Raw genomic sequence first — 21,389 nt, 5'->3', positions numbered from 1 at the left:
TATTGGAGAGGGCAGACGAGCAAATTTCCTATTTAGTGCCTGTATTCGTTTCCAGATGAGGCGAGTGTCGGTGTCTTTTGTGATTGTTGAGGCAAAAGGAATCCACGAGTCTCGTTTCGCTTTCCTTCTAATTTGCCTTGCTTTTGCTTTAAGCCTTTTATAAGCAATAAGGTTATTAGTGGTGGGATTCTTATGGAAATTATTCCAAGCTCGATTTTTTTCCTGTTTGGCAATGCAGCAATCTTCAGTCCACCAGTGATTTCAGTGATTGCAATATGTCTTGGATTTTGGAATGTAGGTATTAGCGGTAGTCAGAATAGATTCTTTTTGAACATAAAGTCTGTCTAGAAATATATGAGCAGAATACCCATCCCAGTTTGCCTTTTTTAAACTTCCAAGTGGATCTTTGATTAGGATTTGGAGTTACCCCTGTTTGTAAGGAGCAAATAATCGGAAAGTGATCACTGTTAAAAGGATCTGTTAATGCAGACTGACAAGTCAATTTCAGAAGTAGATCCTGTAGGTAGGTTTATTATTTTTTGTTTTTAGGAGCATTAGCAACTAAGGCCATATTGCTCGGGGATATGCGGTGGTCATTCCCTGACCTTTCCGCATTCTCCATATTTGGTGGCGATGGGCTCGAACCCCGGTCTAATCAAGAAGCGTGTGCTACGCACTGCTGCTCCTTCCCACCTGGCTACGGAGGCGCCTAACTGTAGGTAGGAGATCCAGAGTTTAATAAATTAAGATCATTATTATTTATAAATTCCTCAATCAACTTGCCTCTTCTGTCCACTGTAGCTGATCCCCAACAATGGATGGTGTTCATTAAAGTCACCGAAAAGAAAAATTAGAGTTGGGAGTTGTGGAATGAGGTTGTCAAGTTCTGAAAGGGCAAATGGTAGAGATGGTGGAAGAATATAAATCAAAGCAATGGTAACTGAAATACCAACTGCAATCCGAGCTGCCACAGCTTCTAGGGTGGTTCTTATTTGGATCGCTCTGGATGGTATGTTAGAATTTACAAGAATGACTACTCCTCCATGGGCAGGAAACTCTGGGCTCCTATCTCATCTGTATATCATATAATTTGAAAATTTTGGCAAAACTTATTGTGATAAGAATGTTTCCTATAGGATTGAATTGAGAGATTAAATCCCTTAAGTCATCAAGAATGGCTGCTTAGTCCTCTACAGTTCCACTGTATGATGTTAGGCATTATTTTGGTTTGGCTGAGGATGATTCATCTAACTGTTTTTTGTATGCAGGGAATATTTTCCCCTTTTTTGGGAATAAGGGGCATCCGGTATCCATAGTGTCATTGGCATGGAGTTCTAGGATAGGTTCTTCATAATTTGGGTTTATATCCACTTCCATAGTGTTGGTGGGTGGATCAGTTTCCTTAGAGTCTTTAGTAGGTTTCTAAATTTTTCTGTGTCATTTGGGACTATCAGAGTATCAGCTGGGATACTAATTGGGGTGTTGGTGGCATTGCTAGTTTTAGTTTTAGAATTATCTTTCCCAGTGGTTGATAAAGTTGCTTTTACCCAATTAGATAGCAAGATGTTGGGCAGTATTGACACATCTGTTTGAATTGCAGTTGTATGGAAACTTTGGGTGCGAGCATATGATGGACTAGGCATGGTCAACATTATTTGTCTGCGTGCCTCAGGGTATGTGACTTTATGTTCTACTTTGTATTTTTGGATTTTCCTGCCTGTTTTTCCACAATTCACATGATTTAGAAAAGGCAGGTGACTGCCTTTGCAGTTGGGGCAATTGGGAACTGCTCCTGGACAATCTGCTTGTGTATGATCTTTTGATCCACAAATAGGACAGATGGCATCACCTCTGCATGCCTGCTGTGAATGGCCATATTTCTGGCATTTAAAACAGTGAAGAGGATTCGGGATGTATGGATGAATTTAAAATATCCAGTTGGGCAGTTTAAATATCCAGCTTTTACTGAGGATGGCAAATCAGGAGTGCTAAAAGTTAAAATGATGGAATGAGTTGGAATGAGATTTCCATCTTTTTTTTGTCATAATTCTTTTAGCAGTGATTACCTTTTGATGGCTAAGTTCTTGAACTAATTCCTCCTCAGACACTGTAATTAAGTCCCGTTCTGTGATAACTCCTTTAGACGAATTTAAGGTATTGTGAGGAGTAACAGACAATGGAAATCCGTCAAATGTTGTTGTCTTTAATAGCCACTCAGAATGTTTGGATGTGGCTGTTTCAACCAGGAGATCTCCCGATTGTAGTCACTTCAGCATTTTTGGTGATCCTCCAATAGATTATAGATGTTTTTGAATCATAAATGGTGATAACTTGCCCATGGGCTGCGTGGACAGAGAGTGTATCAGCAGAAAATAGGGGATGTCTGGACTCTGTGCTTCTGTTCGAAGCCTTTTTGGTTGACTAGTGTTTTCATGACAGGATTCTTGTCTTGAGCTTGAAGGTTCTAAGGGTGGAAAATTGTTAGAATTCACGATAGCTCCTTTTGGTCTTGGGGGTTTATCTTTACCATTCAGGTTACCGGCCCCGCCACTGGGAGGCAGGAGCAGTGCCACGAGGTGACCAAGCGGCTGAGTTAGTAAGTTAGTACTAATAGAAAAAAACAGAAAGGTGGTTTTCCTTTCTGGGCTTCTGCCTATTCTTGTAGTGTGTAAGAGAGACTATGCTATAGAAATCAAGAAAACAGCGTTTAAAACTAAAAACAGAAACTGTTCGCTTAAATTCTCTCTATAGAAAACGCACTAGAATCACTTGGCCGTGGAACGCTTGGCACCCAGGGCCGCACATTGAGAGTAGTGGAAAATAAAAGAGACCTTGGGGTAATTGTGCAGTCAGATATGAAGTTTTCTGAGCAGTGCAGACAGGTCATTGGGGTCTTGTCAATGACATACAGGAATTTTGCAAGTAGGGATAAGGAGGTGATTATCCCTTTGTACAATGCAATGGTCAGGCCACACCTTGAGTACTGCATACAGGTCTGGAAGTCCCATTTCAGGAAGGATGTAGATTGCTAGGACGAGTACAGAGAAGGGCAACAAGACTGGGGAAGGAACAAAGGGGCGCTGTTATGAAAAAAGGCTTAAGTTCTGCAATCAGGGGGCGCTGGATGTCTCTCTGTATGGAGGTATGATGTTTTTGGTGCTGTCAAAATAGTGATTTATTTATAATTAATTGTGCTTAATTGTCTTATACAAGCCATCTGCCGTCGCAGGAAGTGAAAGTATATCCAAGGGCACTCTCCTCAAACAGGTATTGCTTTTCTTTCTTATAAATTAAGATGTTTTCTCGTTCGACGTTACTTGCCTGACAGAATGATGGCTGCCTAAGGCGACAGACGTCATCCACGTGGAAGCGGACATACAGGAAACGTGCACGAGAATTTAGTAACTCTGGTAGCAGCGGAGCCTGAGTATTTGTACTGATCTTTCTATATTTATTGTTGTTTAATTGTCTTAGGTAAGCAATCTACCTTCGCTTGAAGAGAAATACTATCCTCTGGCATTCTCCTCAAACAGGTACTCTATTTACGTCGTACATACCAAGATGGTTTCTCTAACTACGGTACGTGCTTGAATACCGGCCGCTGCCTAAAGTGGAAACGTCAACAACGCGGAAGAGTACACCCAGGAAACGTGCACGAGAAAATAGTACCTATAGTATCAGTGTTTTCCGATAAACTGTACTGTAGAATTTAAGCGAAAACTTTAATCCAAAATAAGTGCATATCAATTACTCGGAAAGTTAACAGCTTTCACTTTAATTTTGCTTTTTTACACGCGTTTGGCTACATTGCAACATTACGAAGCCAACGAAGATGGCGGCTACTGATTGTGAAACTAGATATCAGGGCGGAAGCACATGCCCTGGTGCAAAGGCGGCAGAATGCAATGACGGTAACGAAACTTCGGATGGAGCGTTTAACCTCGCAGGCGAAGGCAGTCCGCAGTATATTACTTTATGTAATTACTGCCTGGATACAAAACCAAAGTTAACGTCCTGCTTCATCTGCAGTAAACTTTACTGCAGCAGATGCGTGCCCAACGTTAAATCATCTGTGCAAAACCTGCGATGGCGCCAACATTATGAATTCACCGACTGACACTCCAGCGGAGACAAAACTGACTCCAAAACAAGTGATAAAGGAAATTGAAACCGCTTATATACCCCCTTTTCCCGACCTGGACTTTGATGGCACAGGCTCAGGTGTGGAGGAAGCGCCAAACAATGATTTGAGAATCCAGCAGATATGGAAGACACTCAAAAACATGCTGCAGGCCCAAACCAGACATTTCAACACTGAAATTTCTAAATTAAAACATTCGTTGGAAAAGGGATTTCACCAATTAGAGAATGGGAATGAGTTCCTAACCGAACATATTACAACCCTAATAAAATTGATGAAACCTTGTGAGGTTTCATCAATTTCACCAGGGCTCTCCTAGGGCTTTGCTGTTCCCTCACACAAGGATCTGGAACAGAGGCACAACGGCTATGAAGCTCCAACTCTCATAGATGAAAATTTACACATTTCGGAATCCCTCCAAAGCTTGGCAATAATGAGCTCAAATCAAGCCTTGCAAATCAAAACAACAATATCAATAAAGAGCTCAGTAACATTAACAAGAGCATAATAGACCTTTCATGCTCGGTCAGCGCACTGCAGGATACACGCTCCAACTCCTACCAAGCAAAAAATGACAGTGAAAGGAATACAAACAAGGAGCCAACCTTAGCCAAGCAATCCAGCAACTCAACCCTGGGCAACCCCCAATTTAAATCAAGTATGAATTCACAAGCACAGATGAAGGTGTACTCACATAAAGAAACCAACACTGAGTACAACCGCAGCAGCAATAAAAAATCGGTTGCAACCCAAACTCACAATGAGGCCTCATCACGGACAGTGAACAAGCAAACCCAGACTGCATGTGATATAACTCTAGGAGCCATCCCCAGAGCAAGAATAAATCAGAACTGGCAAACAAAACTATCAAATCTGATCCCAGGCGCTCCTCTCAGAATGATGGTTCTTCTTCTCTTCCTTTGAGGAATCTAAAACAGACATCGCAAATCGAGAATTCTGTTAAAGCTAGCAATAAAGTGCACACTCACCATAGTCAAGCAACAGCCCCAACCTCAAAGGGGCCTAAAAACCAACCTAGACACAATAACAAGGCTAAGGATGAACATTCGCAACCTATTCACACCAGGACACTTCCTACGCTGGATTTCTTAATATTTCTAATAAAGACAAGGACAAACTCACTGAAAAGGTAAATGAGACAGGAACAGGCAATGATGGAATGATAACACACCAGGTCAAGGCTACTACTGAAATTATCTCTCTCAATAACACCAATGATAGCAAAATAAGATTCATGGTAAAGGGGATAGAGGAAACCTAGTAGTGGTTCCTAAAAGATCTCATGGCATGTCTCCAGGCTGGCACCCTCCATGGAGGAGGCTGACCTAGAGTGCTACTTTAAGAGAAAAATCAACATTAACATAACAGCTGAGAAAATGAAGTCACTTCACCCTGAAATATATTCCTCCTTTAAGATCAGTTTTGATCAAAAGGATATAGAACTAATGGCATCCAAACATAACTTCCCTGATGGGGTCACAGTTCAGGCATTTAGGTTCAGAAAACATAAGATCTACAGACCAATCACAGGCAACACCTTCTATAAAAATAATGGTCCTGGACAGGCTGAAAACAATCACACTAGATAGCAGTCAATGAACAATAATGCTCATGGCAGAGACAAAGACAACAGTGTCTTCATAAATATATACTATCAAAATTGTAGAAGTATCATTGAGAAGCTTAACAAATTTAAAATAGAGGTTAGCCAAGCTGATTCTGATATCTGGGTTCTCACAGAAACCTGGCTAACCCCTGACATCTTAGACTCAGAAATTTGTCCCTCAAACTTTCAAATTATTAGAAGAGATAGGGAAAACAAGAAAGGGGGAGGAGTAATGATTTTACTGCACCATAAAATTGTCATTTCTGACATCATCTCCCTAGAAGATATTGAGGGCATTTACATCAAAGCCAAAGTTGGTAACATAACGGTGCAATTGGTAGGAATCTACCTACCACCACCTGTTAAAATGAACACCTTAAAAAAACTTGAGAAGGTACTTGAACCCATTCATATCTCCTCCAGGAGTGATGTCAGAACAATAGTATTAGGTGACTTCAACACTCACTTTGAGCATGGACTGGGCAAGGAAGACCATTACAATAAAAAGAGCCACCTATTGCAGTTTCTGAAGGATATGTTTCTCAGACTCAACCTGAAGCAAATATGCAAACTCCCCACCGAAAAGAGAAACTTCTTGACCTGGTCTTCACAAATTTTAACATAAATATTAACTATACTCCCAATTACTTCCACTCGGATCATCTAACCTTGTTGATTGACTTTCATATCAAGACCAAATATATCAGCAATGTAGTCAGGGAATGCTCCTTCAATTTTAGGAGAGCCTCCTGGCACAAAACAAGAAATGAAATCTTAAATGTCAACTGGCAACCGTTACTTAGGAGTCAAGACCCAGATATAATTCTGGATATGCTGTACAACAACTTAGACCTAATTATCAAAAACTATACACCCAAGAGCCATGCAAAGGCAAACACTAATAAATTTCCTATGTGGTTCACAAAATAAATCATTCAATTACTCCAGAAAAAACAACAAATGTTCATCAATTTCAAAAACACACACAGAGACATGACATTTACATTCAGTTCTCCAATCTAAGAAGGCAAATAAAAAATGATATCGATTTGGCCTACCAAAATTACTTAGCTAACCTACAGAATGCAATGCTAAACAGGCATGATATGGGTCCATTCTGGAAGCATTCGAAAGTGGGTTATAAAAAACACAAAAACATGAACAAAATGGAGACCATTCAATCAGATGAATTTGCAAATTTCTACAGTGAACTATATACTGAAAAAGCTGATCACAGCAGTAAGCTTGATAACACCTCTCTCTCCACATATTTCAGTGATACCTTGACACAATTTGAAGTCAATGCAGAGATTTTATTGAATACCCTCAACAAATTTAAATTAAGCTATGACACAAACACTGGCAGTTTCCCCATGGCACTCTGGAAACACTGCTTTGTTGTCTTGCAACAACATCTTATTCATCTGATCAAAGCCATTTTCAATAAGGGATCACTCCCCGGAATTTTAAAGGAAACCACTATCACCCCTCTTTTTAAAAAGGGGGCTAAAGACACACCTTCCTCATTTCGACCCATACACAAATCTAATCCCCTAAGCAAGATTATTGAGAACATCCTTTACTCTCAACTCTGCTCCTTCATGAAAAATAAATTCAGCCATATTCATCATGGCTTCCTAATGGGCAGATCAACAGTGACTAACATACTCTCCATAGAACATGACATAAAACTTAGCCTTGACAATAACAATCAGATAGACATTATATACCTGGACCTACAGAAAGCCTTTGATTCAGTACCACACAAGTTGCTTTGCCTCAAATTAAAGCACATAGGTTTATCAAGTAATGCCTTATCACTTATGTCTAACTTCCTTGAAAATAGGAAAAGCAGAGTATATTTTGAAGGAAAATTCTCCTCCACTTTCCATATACAAAGGGGAATCCCACAGGGTTCTCCTCTGGGGCCACTACTCTTTGCTGTATATATTAATTACATACAAGATGGTATGCAACATGTTGACATCGAAGTGCTCTCATATGCAGATGACTTGAAAATTTACAAAACCATCAAAACAACACAAGACTGTGAATCACTGGAAAATGGACTAGACACCATCACCCGATGGATCACAAACAATGACACTAAACTTAAACAAATGCTGCACCATGTCTGTCGCAGACTATCACAAGAAACACAAGATTAATTATCCCTATAAAGTTAATAATCATCAGCTATTGAGAATACATGAGGTTTCAGATTTGGGAGTATGGTTTTCTGAGAAGGGAAACTTCAACAAACATGTAAACAAAACTACAGCTAAGGCCTCCAAATCCCTTGGACTGGTTAAAAGAATCTGCTTCGATTTCAACAACGTACAGCTCATAAAAACAGCTTGCATGATGATAATCAACCCAATTCTAGAATATGCCTCACAAATCTGGAATCCTCACACCAAAATTCTTATAAAACAACTGGAACATATTCAGAAATCCATAGTCAGATTCCTGATGTACAAATCTAGGTTGGAATTGAACACAAAATCCTACGATGAATGGTGCACTCACTTCGGGATTGTACCACTATACCAAAGAAGAGCTGCGGCAGACTGCAAATTCTTAATGCATCTTGTGGCTGGAAAGTTGGATGCCCCCGAGCTGCTCTACCTCATAAACTTCAGCTGTCCTCCAAGAGTCTTGAGAAGACAAAATATGCTGGCACAAGAGCCATTCAGAACTGATCAACTCAGATTCCATTACTTTAACAGAACTACAAAATTGCTTAATGAATCCAACATTGATATCCTAAATGAAAACATTAATATCAAAAAAGAGCTACAAAGGTATTACAATCAAACTAATAGAGAATGAAAATAAATGACTAATTTAATAATAACAACAATAATAATACTATAAAGATAGGTTTACTTAGTTTTAAGTTTAAAAAGTGATTGAGAAAAAAAAAAAAAAATAGGGATAACCATAAGATTATAATAAGACAAATCAATCAGTGCAACTACTTTTTGTTAACTATCAAGAAAAGAAAACAACAAATGCTTAGTAAAACAAATTTCTCTGTTACCACAGCTTTGCTCAAATGCAAATCGCCTGTAACATATGATATGCATTGTATATATTGTAAATTACCTTGTATATTTGAAATTGTATATTGATACCTGACATTGGGTACAGATTGTAAATAGAATGATTACTGTACTGCTACTGAAAAATTCCTCCTCTGTAAGGCTTCGGCTGTTTTGGAGTAATAATAAAAAAAAAAAAAAAAAAATTGCAGCTTTTGGAGACTAGGCACTGCCAGGCAATCTGATTGAGGTGTATAAGACCTTTAATGGATTGAGCATGCTTAATGCTGAGGGGATTCTTCCTCTTGCTCAGATTACAAACCTGAGTGGGCATAGATTAAAACTGAGGAAAGGCAGTTGTAGAATAGATGTGTGGAAAATTTGTCTTTAGCCAGCGGGTGGTTGATTGCTGGAATAAACTTCCATCTGTTGTTGTGGAAGTTGATAGCTTAAATAAATTCAAGGCAGAACTAGGCAAATGTTTGGAATGAATGGATCAGTGAAATGGGAAGTTTTTTTTTTGCCAATGCTGTATTAGCTTGCTTTCTAGCATCATGCGCCTCTACTAATGCTTTGCCAATAAGTAAAGGAAGTTCATACGGTAATCCACCGGTATCTAATACTGCCATTTTATATTAAGCTTTTGTCACACGAGTCTCAACATTCTGCACCTGACAAATATGTCTTGAGCAATTGACATAATGCTATCTGAAGATGAATTTAACACAGAATTATTTTTTAAATATGGGAAATGGTGTAAGTGGTACAACCTCAAATTAATGAAACTGTCAAAAAAAAAAAAAAAAAAAAAAAATCCTTTAAAATGTTAAATGTCTTCGGATTCTTTTCATTACTAAACTCTTTAACCTTGTCCAAGCCAAGGATGTTTTTACATAAAATAAAAATTTTTCCTGCAAACAGGGTACACATACTGCTCTTTTTTCGTCCATGTGTCACTGACAATTGTTTTTAAGCAAGTATAATGTTGGATGTAGTGATTGACCAGAGATATGTGATTCATTATTGTGTCAGATGGGGCTTGAATGCATCAGAAACAGTTAAAGAGATGAATGAAACATATGGTAATGAGTGTTTTGGTAGGCTGGTCATATATTTAAATGGCACAAGTGATTCAGTGTGATGGCCAAGAGTGTTGCAGATGACCCAAGAACTAGTCAGCCTTCCTTCTCAACAATTCCTGAGAAAATCGCAAAAGTCAACAAAATCTTGGGTGAAGACAGGTGAATTAGTTGTTAGAATGTCAATTTCATATAGTAGTGCTCACAATATTGTGAAATATCACCTGAAAATGCTGAGAATCTGTGCCCACTGGATTCCACACAATTTGACTCCAGAACAAAAGCAGCAAAAAGTAGACGTGTGCAAAGAAATGCTTGATCATTTTGAAACACAGGGTCAAAACTTGTTAAATCGAATAGTGACTTGTGATCAAACTTGGATTTTTCACTACGATCCAGACACAAAACAACAGTCAAGTGAGTGGCAGCATTTCTGATTCACCAAGAACTAAGAATCATACTGCACATACATCATTTCTACTACCCAGGTAGAATGAATGCATCATTTAATTATATCTCATATTGTGAATCAGCCTTCACAATGAGTGGCCAAGATATTACATCTCTTTTTTGACATATAAGGCATTCTTGTTACACATTTTGTGCCTCGTGGAACAACTATGAATAAAGAAACATACTGTGAGGTTCTCAGAGTCAAACTTTGCTGTGCCATTCGTGAGGAATTTTCTGGTGTGAATTGGTTTCTCCATCAAGACAATGCCAGGCCTCCATATGGCTAATTTTGTGCAGCCAGTGATCACCGCCATAGGTGCCAAGGTTCTGCCACATCGCCGTTATTCACCAGACTTAGCCTTGTGTGATTTCTTCTTATTTCCATGCCAATGCAGCTGCACTGTGGCCTGAATTTGAAAGAGGCACATGCAATTTGGAGGGCAGATTCATTTCTCAAGACAAGTAACAAAATTTCATTAATAAACATGCAATATTTTAAATTAAATGTAACACGTTCTTGTCAACTGTTTAGCACTTTATGTAGAGCCATTTATTGTAATTTTAGCCCCTTTTTTAAGATCATAATAGCAGCATCAACATCAGGATCAGTACTGCGTCATCGTCATCAGGATCGGTACTGCGTCATCAGGATCGGTACTGCGTCATCAGGATTGGTACTGCATCAGGATCAGGATCCGTCATCATCATCAGGATCAGTACTACAGCATCATCATTTTTTTTTTTTTTTTTTTTTGCTGGTGCAGCATAAGCTTGTTTGTTATTTGGTTTTTAGGAGCATTAGCAACTAAGGCCATATTGCTCGGGATATGTGGTGGTCATTCCCTGACCTTTCCGTATTTGGTGGTGATGGGCTCGAACCCCGGTCTAATCAAGAAGCATGTACTATGCATTGCTGCTCCTTCCCACCTAGGTACGGAGGCGCCACAGCATAAGCCATAGGCTTTCTTGCACCATGCGGCCAATACTAATACTAAATCATCACCATTTTGCACAATTTACAAATCTCAAATGGCAACAGTGGCTATGGCTCTTTGAAACAGTATAGTTCGTTCAGTGTTTAGTGATCAGAAGCATAAAATGCAATAAAGTGATCAGATAAAGCATAAAATGCAGTTATAAAATAACTGCATTTTATAGAAGAATAAAAGTTCATTATTCTATAAAAAGTAAGTTGAAAACAAAAGATGGTTTTTTTTTTTTTTTTTTTTTTTTTAAGGAGCATTAGCAACTAAGGCCATATTGCTCCGAGGATATGCAGTGGTCATTCCCTGGCCTTTCCGCATCCTCCATATTTGGTAGCCACAGGCTTGAACGCCGGTCTAATCAAGAAGCGTGTGCTACACACTGCTGCTCCTGCTCACCTGGCTATGGAGGCGCCAACAAAGATGTAAGAGAATTTTTAATTCATCTGTTGCCCTTATAATTTCTTTTTAGAACGGAAAAACATATATAAGCACGCTAAGTGGCTAGGCTAAAAGAAAGAGGAAAAGAGTCTGCAGAAGCACTAGAAAAAGAATTAAAGAAAATTACGAAGTTGCCTTGTTTGTTTGTTATTTGGTTTTTAGGAGCATTGGCAATTAAGGCCATATTGCTCCGGAAGTTGCCTTCTTTCTTCTCGGGAGCAAAGTGAGCTCCTCTATTACTATACCAATGGAAACAACAGAAATAACAGTAATCAATATCTGCAGCATCATCTTTTCCAGCATAAACTACAGATATAGATGTAAAAAATGAAATAAAAACCAATGAACTAGAACTATTAGAAAATTTAGTTAATGAACAATATCCAAGTGACACCACTAATTATCCAGACATAATAGCAATGGATATGAAGAGATTTATCTTACACATGGACCTTGTAGACTTAACGGTGCGTTTCCAAAAAATCACAGAAACAGTCATTTTCAGAAAGGTAGTACGAAAAAAAAAATAAGTTGGGTCTTAATATGAACAGATTTTGGTTGTGTTATTCCACAAATTGGATGCAGTGAATCCTGCTGGATGTTCTCATCAAATAAGCAAAATTCTGGATGGATAAAAGGAATAAAGGATTGGCAAAATTTATCTTGTTGCATACAAACGCTTGTTATGTCAAGAAATTATAGATGGCAAACAGATGTTTGGATAAAAATGTAGAAGAGAATTTATGACAGGAACATACTTTTTGGCATAAAGTTTTGGAGTGGCTTATCAAAATAACTCTAAAATGATCAAAAAGTTCAATTGTATTTCGAGGTCATCAAGAGAGTTTAAAAGATACACAAAATGTTTTGGAAACATTTTGTCTGATGTAAAATTTTAGCCGAATATGATGATACTATGAGAGAAGTGTTAATTTTGCAATTTGGCACATCAAAATAGCTAAGTCCTAAAATACAAAATGAATTGATAGAATGTTTGAATTTATATTTAAAAACTGAGCATTATCTGTAGATATGTCAAAATTTTAAACAAAGAGATACTGGAAATAAACCTACAGGATTAAAAATCAAGGAGTCTTTTTTTTGTTTCATTCATCAAACTGCTGCAGTTATAATAATGACTATTTCCCACACTGCAATTAAATGATCTGGACCTTTCTATATGTCGGGGGCCAAGGATATGATGGGGCTAATACAATGAGTGGGGTTTATTTATTGGTGCAAGCTCGCCTAAAAGAAATGGAACCAAATGCATTATATATTCATTGTGCAGCTCATAACATCAACATTAGAAGAGGCATTTGATGCAAGAAAGCAAGCTTATGCAGCATCAGCCAAAAAAAAATAAAAATAAATAAATAAATAAAAAATAACCACTTCCACTTCACCCCTCTGTTCGTTCGAAATACCTGTCCAGCTGAGCCTTAAACTTATTTAGGCTATCAACTTCCACGACAAGGGATGGAAGTCTGTTCCACCAACCAACCACCCGCTGGCTAAAGGCAAATTTCCTCATGTCTATCCTACTCTGTCTTTCCTCAATTTGAATTTATGCCCTCTCAGGTGATTATTCTGAGCAAGAGGAAGAATCCCATCAGCATTGAGCATGCTCAAACCATTCAAGGCTTTATACACCTCTATCAGATCACCTCGCCGGTGCCTAGTCTCCACACACTGTAATTTACAAAATGGAAGCCTTTCTTCGTAAGAGCACCCCTTTGTTCCATTCACTAATCTTGTTGCCCTTCTCTGTACTCGTTCCAGCATCTCTACATCCTTCTTGAAATGAGGCCTCCAGACCTGTATACAGTAATCTAGGTGTGGTCTGACCATTGCCTTATACAAGGGAATAATCATCTCATTATCCCTGCAAGAAATAAAGCATCTATATATCATTGACAATACACCATGAGCTACTCTTGCAGCCCGTCTGCACTGCTCAGAAAACTTCATATCTGCCTGCACAACCACCCCCAGGTCCCTTTCATTCTCTACCACTGTCAGTGTAGTACCACAAAGTTGATACGTTGCTCTGGGGTTGCTGTTTCCCATATGTAGTACTTTACATTTGTCAATGTTAAACTTCATTTGCCACCTCTCAGCCCATCTGCTCAACCTTTCCAGATCCTGTTGCAGTAGCATAGTGTCAGTAGTGTCCTTGACAACCCTGTCAACCTTCGTATCATCTGCAAACTTGGACATTAAGCTTGATATACCATCATCAATATCATTTATAAATACAGAACACAATAATGGACATAATACTGAACTCTGAGGGACTCCACTAATAACATTAGTCCACGATGAGCAGTGTCCATTGATTACCACCCTCAACCACCTCTTTATCCATAGCAGCAATTTGCCTCCAATGCCACACTGCTCCAATTTGTGCAGCAGTCTTCCATGTGCAACAGTATCAAAAGCCTTTCTAAGATCCAAGTATATAATATCAAAGTTATTCCCTGCATCCAGTTCTTTTGTGACTGCATCATAGTATTCAATCAAATTGGTCAGGCAAGACTTTCCCTTAACAAAACCATGCTGTGTCCGAGCTATAGCCAAAGTCTTGTCTAGATGATCCTGCAGTGCTTCTTTAACCAGTGCGTCCATTAATTTTCCAGGAACAGAAGTTAAACTAACAGGTCTATAATTACTTGTGTCACCCTTCGATCCTCCTTTGTGAATTGGGGTCACATTTGAACATCTCCAGTCCATGGGTACTTCCCCTGAGTCCAAGGAAGCTCTCATAATTATGGCTATGGGTTTGCTTACTTCTTTTGCTGCTTCCTTTAATATAACTGGATAGATCCCATCCACCCCAGGTGCCTTTCTTGTATTTATCTTCAACAATTTCTCCTCCACTTTACTCTCAGTTATTACAAGGTTCTCTAGTTAACTGCCAGAGTTGAATACACCTCTGGCATTCCCCTCGCTGAATAACTCCTCATGTGTGAATGTCGATGCAAAATATTCATTTAGTTTGTTAGCTACCTGAGTAGGATCATCAACAGTTGACCCATTGATATCAAGTGGACCAATTTGATTCATCCCCATCCTTCTAGAGTTTACATAAGTAAAGAACTCTTTGCTGTTTTTCTTTGCATTCCTTGTCAAAGATTTCTCATAATCTGCCTTCGCCTGCCTAACCTCCTTTGTACACGCGCATTACACGCGTAATGTAATTTTTCGCAGAAAAATTAAATTAATTTTTTCTACTTATAATAAACTGGGAGCCTCCCTTAGTAATTACCAAGAGATATACAAATACAAAATACAAGACATCAATAATATAATATATCTCATTAAATGTCAACCAGGTTGCAATGTCTGTTATACAGGTAGCACCAGTACCAAATATGGGTCATCTAAAACTGTGAACACGAGAACATACTACCATTACAATAGTTTTAAAACCAACCAATCAGGTACCTGAACTCACACATTGTGTGAGTTCAGGTACTGAACTCACACAATGTGTAGAGTCATATAACCATAACCCATTAATTGACTCCACTATTACCCTAACTAAATTAAATTCCAATTAAAGGATACTTCAATATGAAGCCTTGGCAATAGAATGGTTTTGACACAATATGTCACTCAAAATATTACCAGTGGGATTTTCAACAATATGGAACCTCACACATCTTAAAATCCCATGTTTAGTGTGATGCACCAGGGGAACTAGAACTACTATATAAATATTACCCCCATTTATATTATTCAGCCAACTGACAATGAATATATCGAAAGTCTTCCGTTTGGACTCTTGGCTTTTAACTCTACAGTTTTAGTTTTGCTCATTTACACACATTTAAGGTTCTTGTTTACATAGCAATTTTATGGATGACAACTGGGAAAAGGTAGTGCACTTCTTCCCCTGGCCATAGTCTAAAATTTTTAATATTTGTAAAAATTGTACAACAGAAAAATTGCGAAACAATTTTTTCGTTAAATTCTTTTAATTAATTTTCTTATTTTTAATTGCGTTAAAACTGATTTTTAATTGTGTTAAATTGATTGAGTTTTATTGTGTTAAATTGATTTTTAATTATTTGTTACTCTAATGTAAGATTTTCGATTTTTTCGTTTTAATTTCTAGAGAGTATCATACGGAAGTGTTTTCTACACACTATATTGAGGTAAACTTCTCTTATTATTTTAAAAATATTGATATCAACGTAGAATGTATTGAGCATTACAGCTCTGGTTCATACTATAAAATTTTTAATGTTGTTAAACTTTCACTTTTATTTTTCTTATGAATTTCAGGTTATAAATACGGATTAAGAAGTGAGTACTGGACAAATTAAACTATTGCTATAAATTAATTATGAGAAAATAGTAGTAGTAGTGGCATGTGATGCAAGAAAGCATGTATATGAGCTTATGCAGCATCAGCCAAAAAAAAAAAAAAAAAAATTACAAAACAATCCCTTCTAAATATTTGTCCAGTTCCTCCTTAAATTTATTTAACCTATCAACTTCCACAACGACAGATGGAAGTTTGTTCCAGCAATTAACCACCCGCTGGCTAAAGGCAAATTTTCTATTCTGCATCTATTCTACATCTGTCCTTCCTCAATTTCAATTTATGCCCCCTTACGTTCATAATCTGAACATGTGGAAGAATGCCATCAGAATTCAGTGTGCTCAACCCATTCAACACCTCGATCAGATCACCTCGCAGATCTCCAGCTGCTGCAATTTGCAGAACTTAAGCCTCTCCTGGTAAGAGGATCCCTTCATTCCCCTCACCAATCAATATGTATAATAGAAATTGTACATATTGAATAGACTACTTTCAGTTCTAACTATAAAAATCTTCTAACTTACAGATAAGGATAATAACTCTCCTCCTCTCTATTGTGAAATTCTTTTATAAATCATAGACAGAAAACCATTCTCTCTTCTTGCAGCCTACTTACAATGCATGTCTTTCTGTATCCTAATCCATACTGGATTAGGACACACACACACACACACACACACACACACACACACACACACACACACACACACACACACACACACACACACACTCCATTTATTTAGGAGGCATCACAAATTTTATAAGACATTTTATAAGAAAATAAGTTTGCTAGTTATAAACATAAATTCAGATATAGACTTACCGAATCTTGCTTTTGTTTTTTAATTTCATTATCTATATCACCATTATTTGTTCCATTAATTAACTCCTCTTCTGTAATCTGTCCATTGTGCATAACAGATCCAGTAGGATTTTTCAGCTCCATCTGTGGCATTCTTTCTAGCAGACTGGGCCTTGAAATATATATATATATACTGTTAAGATTAATAGGAGGAGAAAATAAATTGATTATGGACAAAGGCAACCGATGTACAAAAAGAACCTAACACCCATAATAGTATAATAATGTAATAGGTATGTGTGTATATATATACATACAGCAGACCCAGCTTTATGATATTAATCCATTCCACAGACAACGCTGCATCGGGAAAATATCGTAATGTCAACATATTGTGTCCCAATAACATACTGTGTTTTTGGTAATTCGTTCCAAGACCTTGGAAGTTGAAATTTTCGCTGTATAACTAAGTTATTTATCTCTTTCTCGAAAAGGTGATTTTTATAATGGAAATTGTACATATTGATTAAAAAAAATAGAATAAAACTAATATACTGATTACATCATTGTAACTAAAGGTTACAAAAATACGCGTCCAACGCATCTACAAGGGCTGCTGTTGGCTGAGTGGAAGGACCACGTGCTCTGGTTGGAAACAATTGTAAGCCAAGTCCACGTAACGTGAAATAAGTGGCTCCTCCATGGCCACTGGTTAGTAGAATCAGTTGCTATATATAGAATAAAATTTCAGAAAACAAATTCAGATCATTATAATGCACTACACTTTCATCATTATCATATGAATATAATAAAGGCATTCAATTTTAAATTGCCTTTGTGATATTTCTGGGGGTCACTACCATAAAACAATAAAAACAATTCACAGTTCTCAGTTTATTCCGCTTTTCTGTTAATGCAATCTAATTATAAATGAGTAGAAAACTCAATCTTATTGCATTTACAATAATATCGATAGCTGGATTCTGTGGGATTTTACATTTTATGGTGAAATATGTTACCCCTTTCATGGTATCTTCAATCATATAAAAAACATAAATAAAGTTTCAGAATCTTCTCTTCATTCCTGTTTTTTTAATTTTTCGTAAAAATTGTTACTTGTATCTCCCATGCGTGTAATGCATTAGTTGCAATTTCATATGTGCTGTGTTCTTCGGTTTTGATTGCTTATATCTTTTGCTGTTTTAGATTTTACAACAAAAAAAAGAAAGGAAAAAATCAGTGAAGAGAAATATCAATTAGTTAGCATGTACGTATTATAATAGTAATTAAGCTATGTACGTAAGCATAAATTTAATTTTATTTTAAATTAAATTAAATTTTCAGTTTATACTCCGGCACAACAACCAAGTCAGTAGAGTTTACAATAAATCATCAATACAAATATTTATTGTATTTAGTAGTCACGGGCTTGAACCCCGCTTTGGATAAAAGTAAAAAATTTCATTTTTATCCAAAGGACTAAATTATAATTAACCGCCCTGAAAACTACCTAAAAAAATGCGTAATTGATATGAATTTGGACTTCGTAACATTCCAAAAAAAAAGATTTATTTATTCAATAATTTAAACAAGTAGTGAATAACATAAAAGAAACACGACTTCCTAAATTGAATACACATGACAATTCAGCTTTACGAGAACCTCGGGAAAATAATCTTTATCACAGGGCAGATAAAGAAGATACAGTGGTAATACTAGATAAACCTGATTATATTAATAAGTTAGATTCAGTTCTTTCAGATACCTCCACTTATCTTGAAGTAGACCCGGCACTGTTTACCAATTTGGTCCTTGAGGTTGTCACAGACATTCTCTCAGATATGCCAGACAAGCTGTACTTGCTACCTGGGAGTCTAAAACGCTGATGAAACTGATATTCGGATGACACTCAAGTCAAGTGGACCCAATTTCGGCGAAGACCGGACAGTCTACGACAGACAAATCCTCTGTTTGCACTTTCACGATGGTGGGACTGTTAGTAATCCTGGGTATAACCTCCATGCACAAGTACATGGTGGGTGACCACCCAGGTATGAACCAACATAAGCAGGGGTCGAAGTGTGGCACCCACACCACATGGAGGAACGACACCCATCTATGTTACCAGGCAATACTAGGTGGTAGATGACTCTCATCAACCGGTGCAATACCACCACTTTGCTTATTGGAGGCTTGAAGTGGTGGAACCCATGTTTAGTCTCTAGAGTTAAGTTCCGATTACCCTTCCCTATCTCTTCCATCATGCAGTATGATTGATGACTTTTGAGGTTATGATGAATATCATGGCAAGATCCAATATTCCTTACATTTCAAGGGTACAGCTCTAAAATGGTGTTCACAGGCCGGCCGCTAGTTAGTACACTGGACCAAACCTATTGGTAACTCTCTAGGAGGTTTACAGATCAGCTAGTGTATAATCTTGCTATCTCTACTCTGCCAGATAGTGACCAGAGGGAGTCCGGGTAGTGTGTGTGTGTGTGTGTGTGTGGGGAGCTTTGTTGAGGCCACATTATGTCAAGGATCTGGGTATATTCTTACCATGTGTACGCCATATACAAACATTTCATAACTTTGAACAGCATGTCCCATCCACTTTTTCTTACTATTGAATATACCATGAATTGTCAAATTAATAGAGCAAGCTTATCTGTGAAAAGATCTAAACCTCCCAAGCACTTCCTAATTCATTTCACAAATATACTTTGCTTATTGGAGGCTTGAAGTGGTGAAACACATGTTTAGTCTCTAGAGCAAAGTTTCCGCCCCCCCCCCCCCCCATACTTCTCCTTCAACCCATGCACGGTACTAAGTACTATAGGTTTTTTGATACCTTTCGTGTTTGGGGTTTTCATAAAAAAAAAAAAAAAAAAATACGTGGTCTCAATTCTAATCTCAACGATGTCCATTTCCACTTGCAGTCTGCCAAACCCCATGTATTTTTTATGACAGAATCTCAGTTATCGGTTGATTCAACTACTGCTCATCTCAGATGCCAAAATTATTTGCTGTACGATTCCTTTCGCCTCAAAGGTGGTAATTCTGCATATGTCCGTTCTGATATTCCCTGTCAGAGACTTGGCAATTTGGAATCTCCTCTCTTTGATCTTCTCTGGCTTAAAATCTCTTTACCTCATTGTGTCAAATTCATCCGTTCTTCCAACTCCACTAATCATTTGGAGCTCTTTGACTTCTCTCTTTGCAACTTGACTTTTTAGCATTAGCATTAGTAGAGGCATTTGATGCAAGAAAGCAAGCTTATGCAGCATCAGCCAAAAAAAAAAACCCCACTTCCACTTCACCCCTCTGTTCGTTCGAAATACCTGTCCAGCTGAGCCTTAAACTTATTTAGGCTATCAACCTACACGACAAGGGATGGAAGTCTGTTCCACCAACAAACCACCCGCTGGCTAAAGGCAAATTTCCGCACGTCTATCCTACATCTGTCTTTCCTCAATTTGAATTTATGCCCTCTCAGGTGATTATTCTGAGTTAGAGGAAGAATCCCATCAGCATTGAGCATGCTCAAACCATTCAAGGCTTTATACACCTCTATCAGATCACCTCGCTGGTGCTTAGTCTCCACACACTGTAATTAGCAAAACTTAAGCCTTTCTTCATAAGAGCACCCCTTTGTTCCATTCACTAATCTTGTTGCCCTTCTCTGTACTCGTTCCAGCAGCTCTACATCTGTCTTGAAATGAGGCCTCCAGACCTGTATACAGTACTCTTGGTGTGGCCCGACCATTGCCTTATACAAGGGAATAATCACCTCCTTATCCCTGCTGGAAAAATTCCTGTATATCATTGACAATACTCCATGAGCTACTCTTGCAGCCCATCTGCACTGCTCAGAAAACTTCATATCTGCCTGCACAATCATCCCCAGGTCCCTTTCATTCTCTACCACTGTCAGTGTAGTACCACAGAGTTGATACGTTGCTCTGGGGTTGCTGTTTCCCATGTGTAGTACTTTACATTTGTCAATGTTAAACTTCATTTGCCACCTCTCAGCTCATCTGCTCAACCTTTCCAGATCCTGTTGCAGCAGCATAGTGTCAGTAGTGTCCTTGACAACCCTGCCAACCTTTGTATCGTCTGCAAACTTGGACATTAAGCTTGATATACCATCATCAATATCATTTATAAATACAGAAAACAATAATGGACCCAACACTGAGCTCCGAGGGACTCCACTAATAACATTAGTCCACGATGAGCAGTGTCCATTGATTACCACTCTCTGTCTTCTCCCCCTCAACCACCCCTTTATCCATAGAAGCAATTTGCCTCTAATGTCACACTGCTCCAATTGTGTAGCAGTCTTCCATGTGCAACAGTATCAAAAGCCTTTCTAAGATCCAAGTATATAATATCAAAGCTATTCCCTGCATCCAGTTCTTTTGTGACTGCATCATAGTATCCAATCAAATTGGTCAGGCAAGACTTCCCCTTAACAAAACCATGCTGT

General features: G+C 38.0%; 1 protein-coding gene across 1 annotated transcript in view; it reads right to left on the bottom strand.

The window, feature by feature from the left end:
* The window catches only part of LOC150079103 (AP-1 complex subunit gamma-1-like), a 650,293-nt gene that overhangs the window by 98,019 nt on the left and 530,885 nt on the right, over positions 1–21,389 (bottom strand). Inside the window, 1 exon segment of the mRNA XM_090383609.1 lies at positions 16,922–17,072. Coding sequence (XP_090239735.1) covers positions 16,922–17,072 — 151 coding nt within the window.

The sequence above is a fragment of the Mastigoproctus giganteus genome, chromosome 10 (genome assembly GCF_048544385.1).
Source record: "Mastigoproctus giganteus isolate SK-2022 chromosome 10, ASM4854438v1, whole genome shotgun sequence".
NCBI lineage: Eukaryota > Metazoa > Arthropoda > Arachnida > Uropygi > Thelyphonidae > Mastigoproctus > Mastigoproctus giganteus.
Note: the sequence above shows the minus strand (reverse complement) of the source record. Positions and strands in the feature narration are given on the sequence as shown.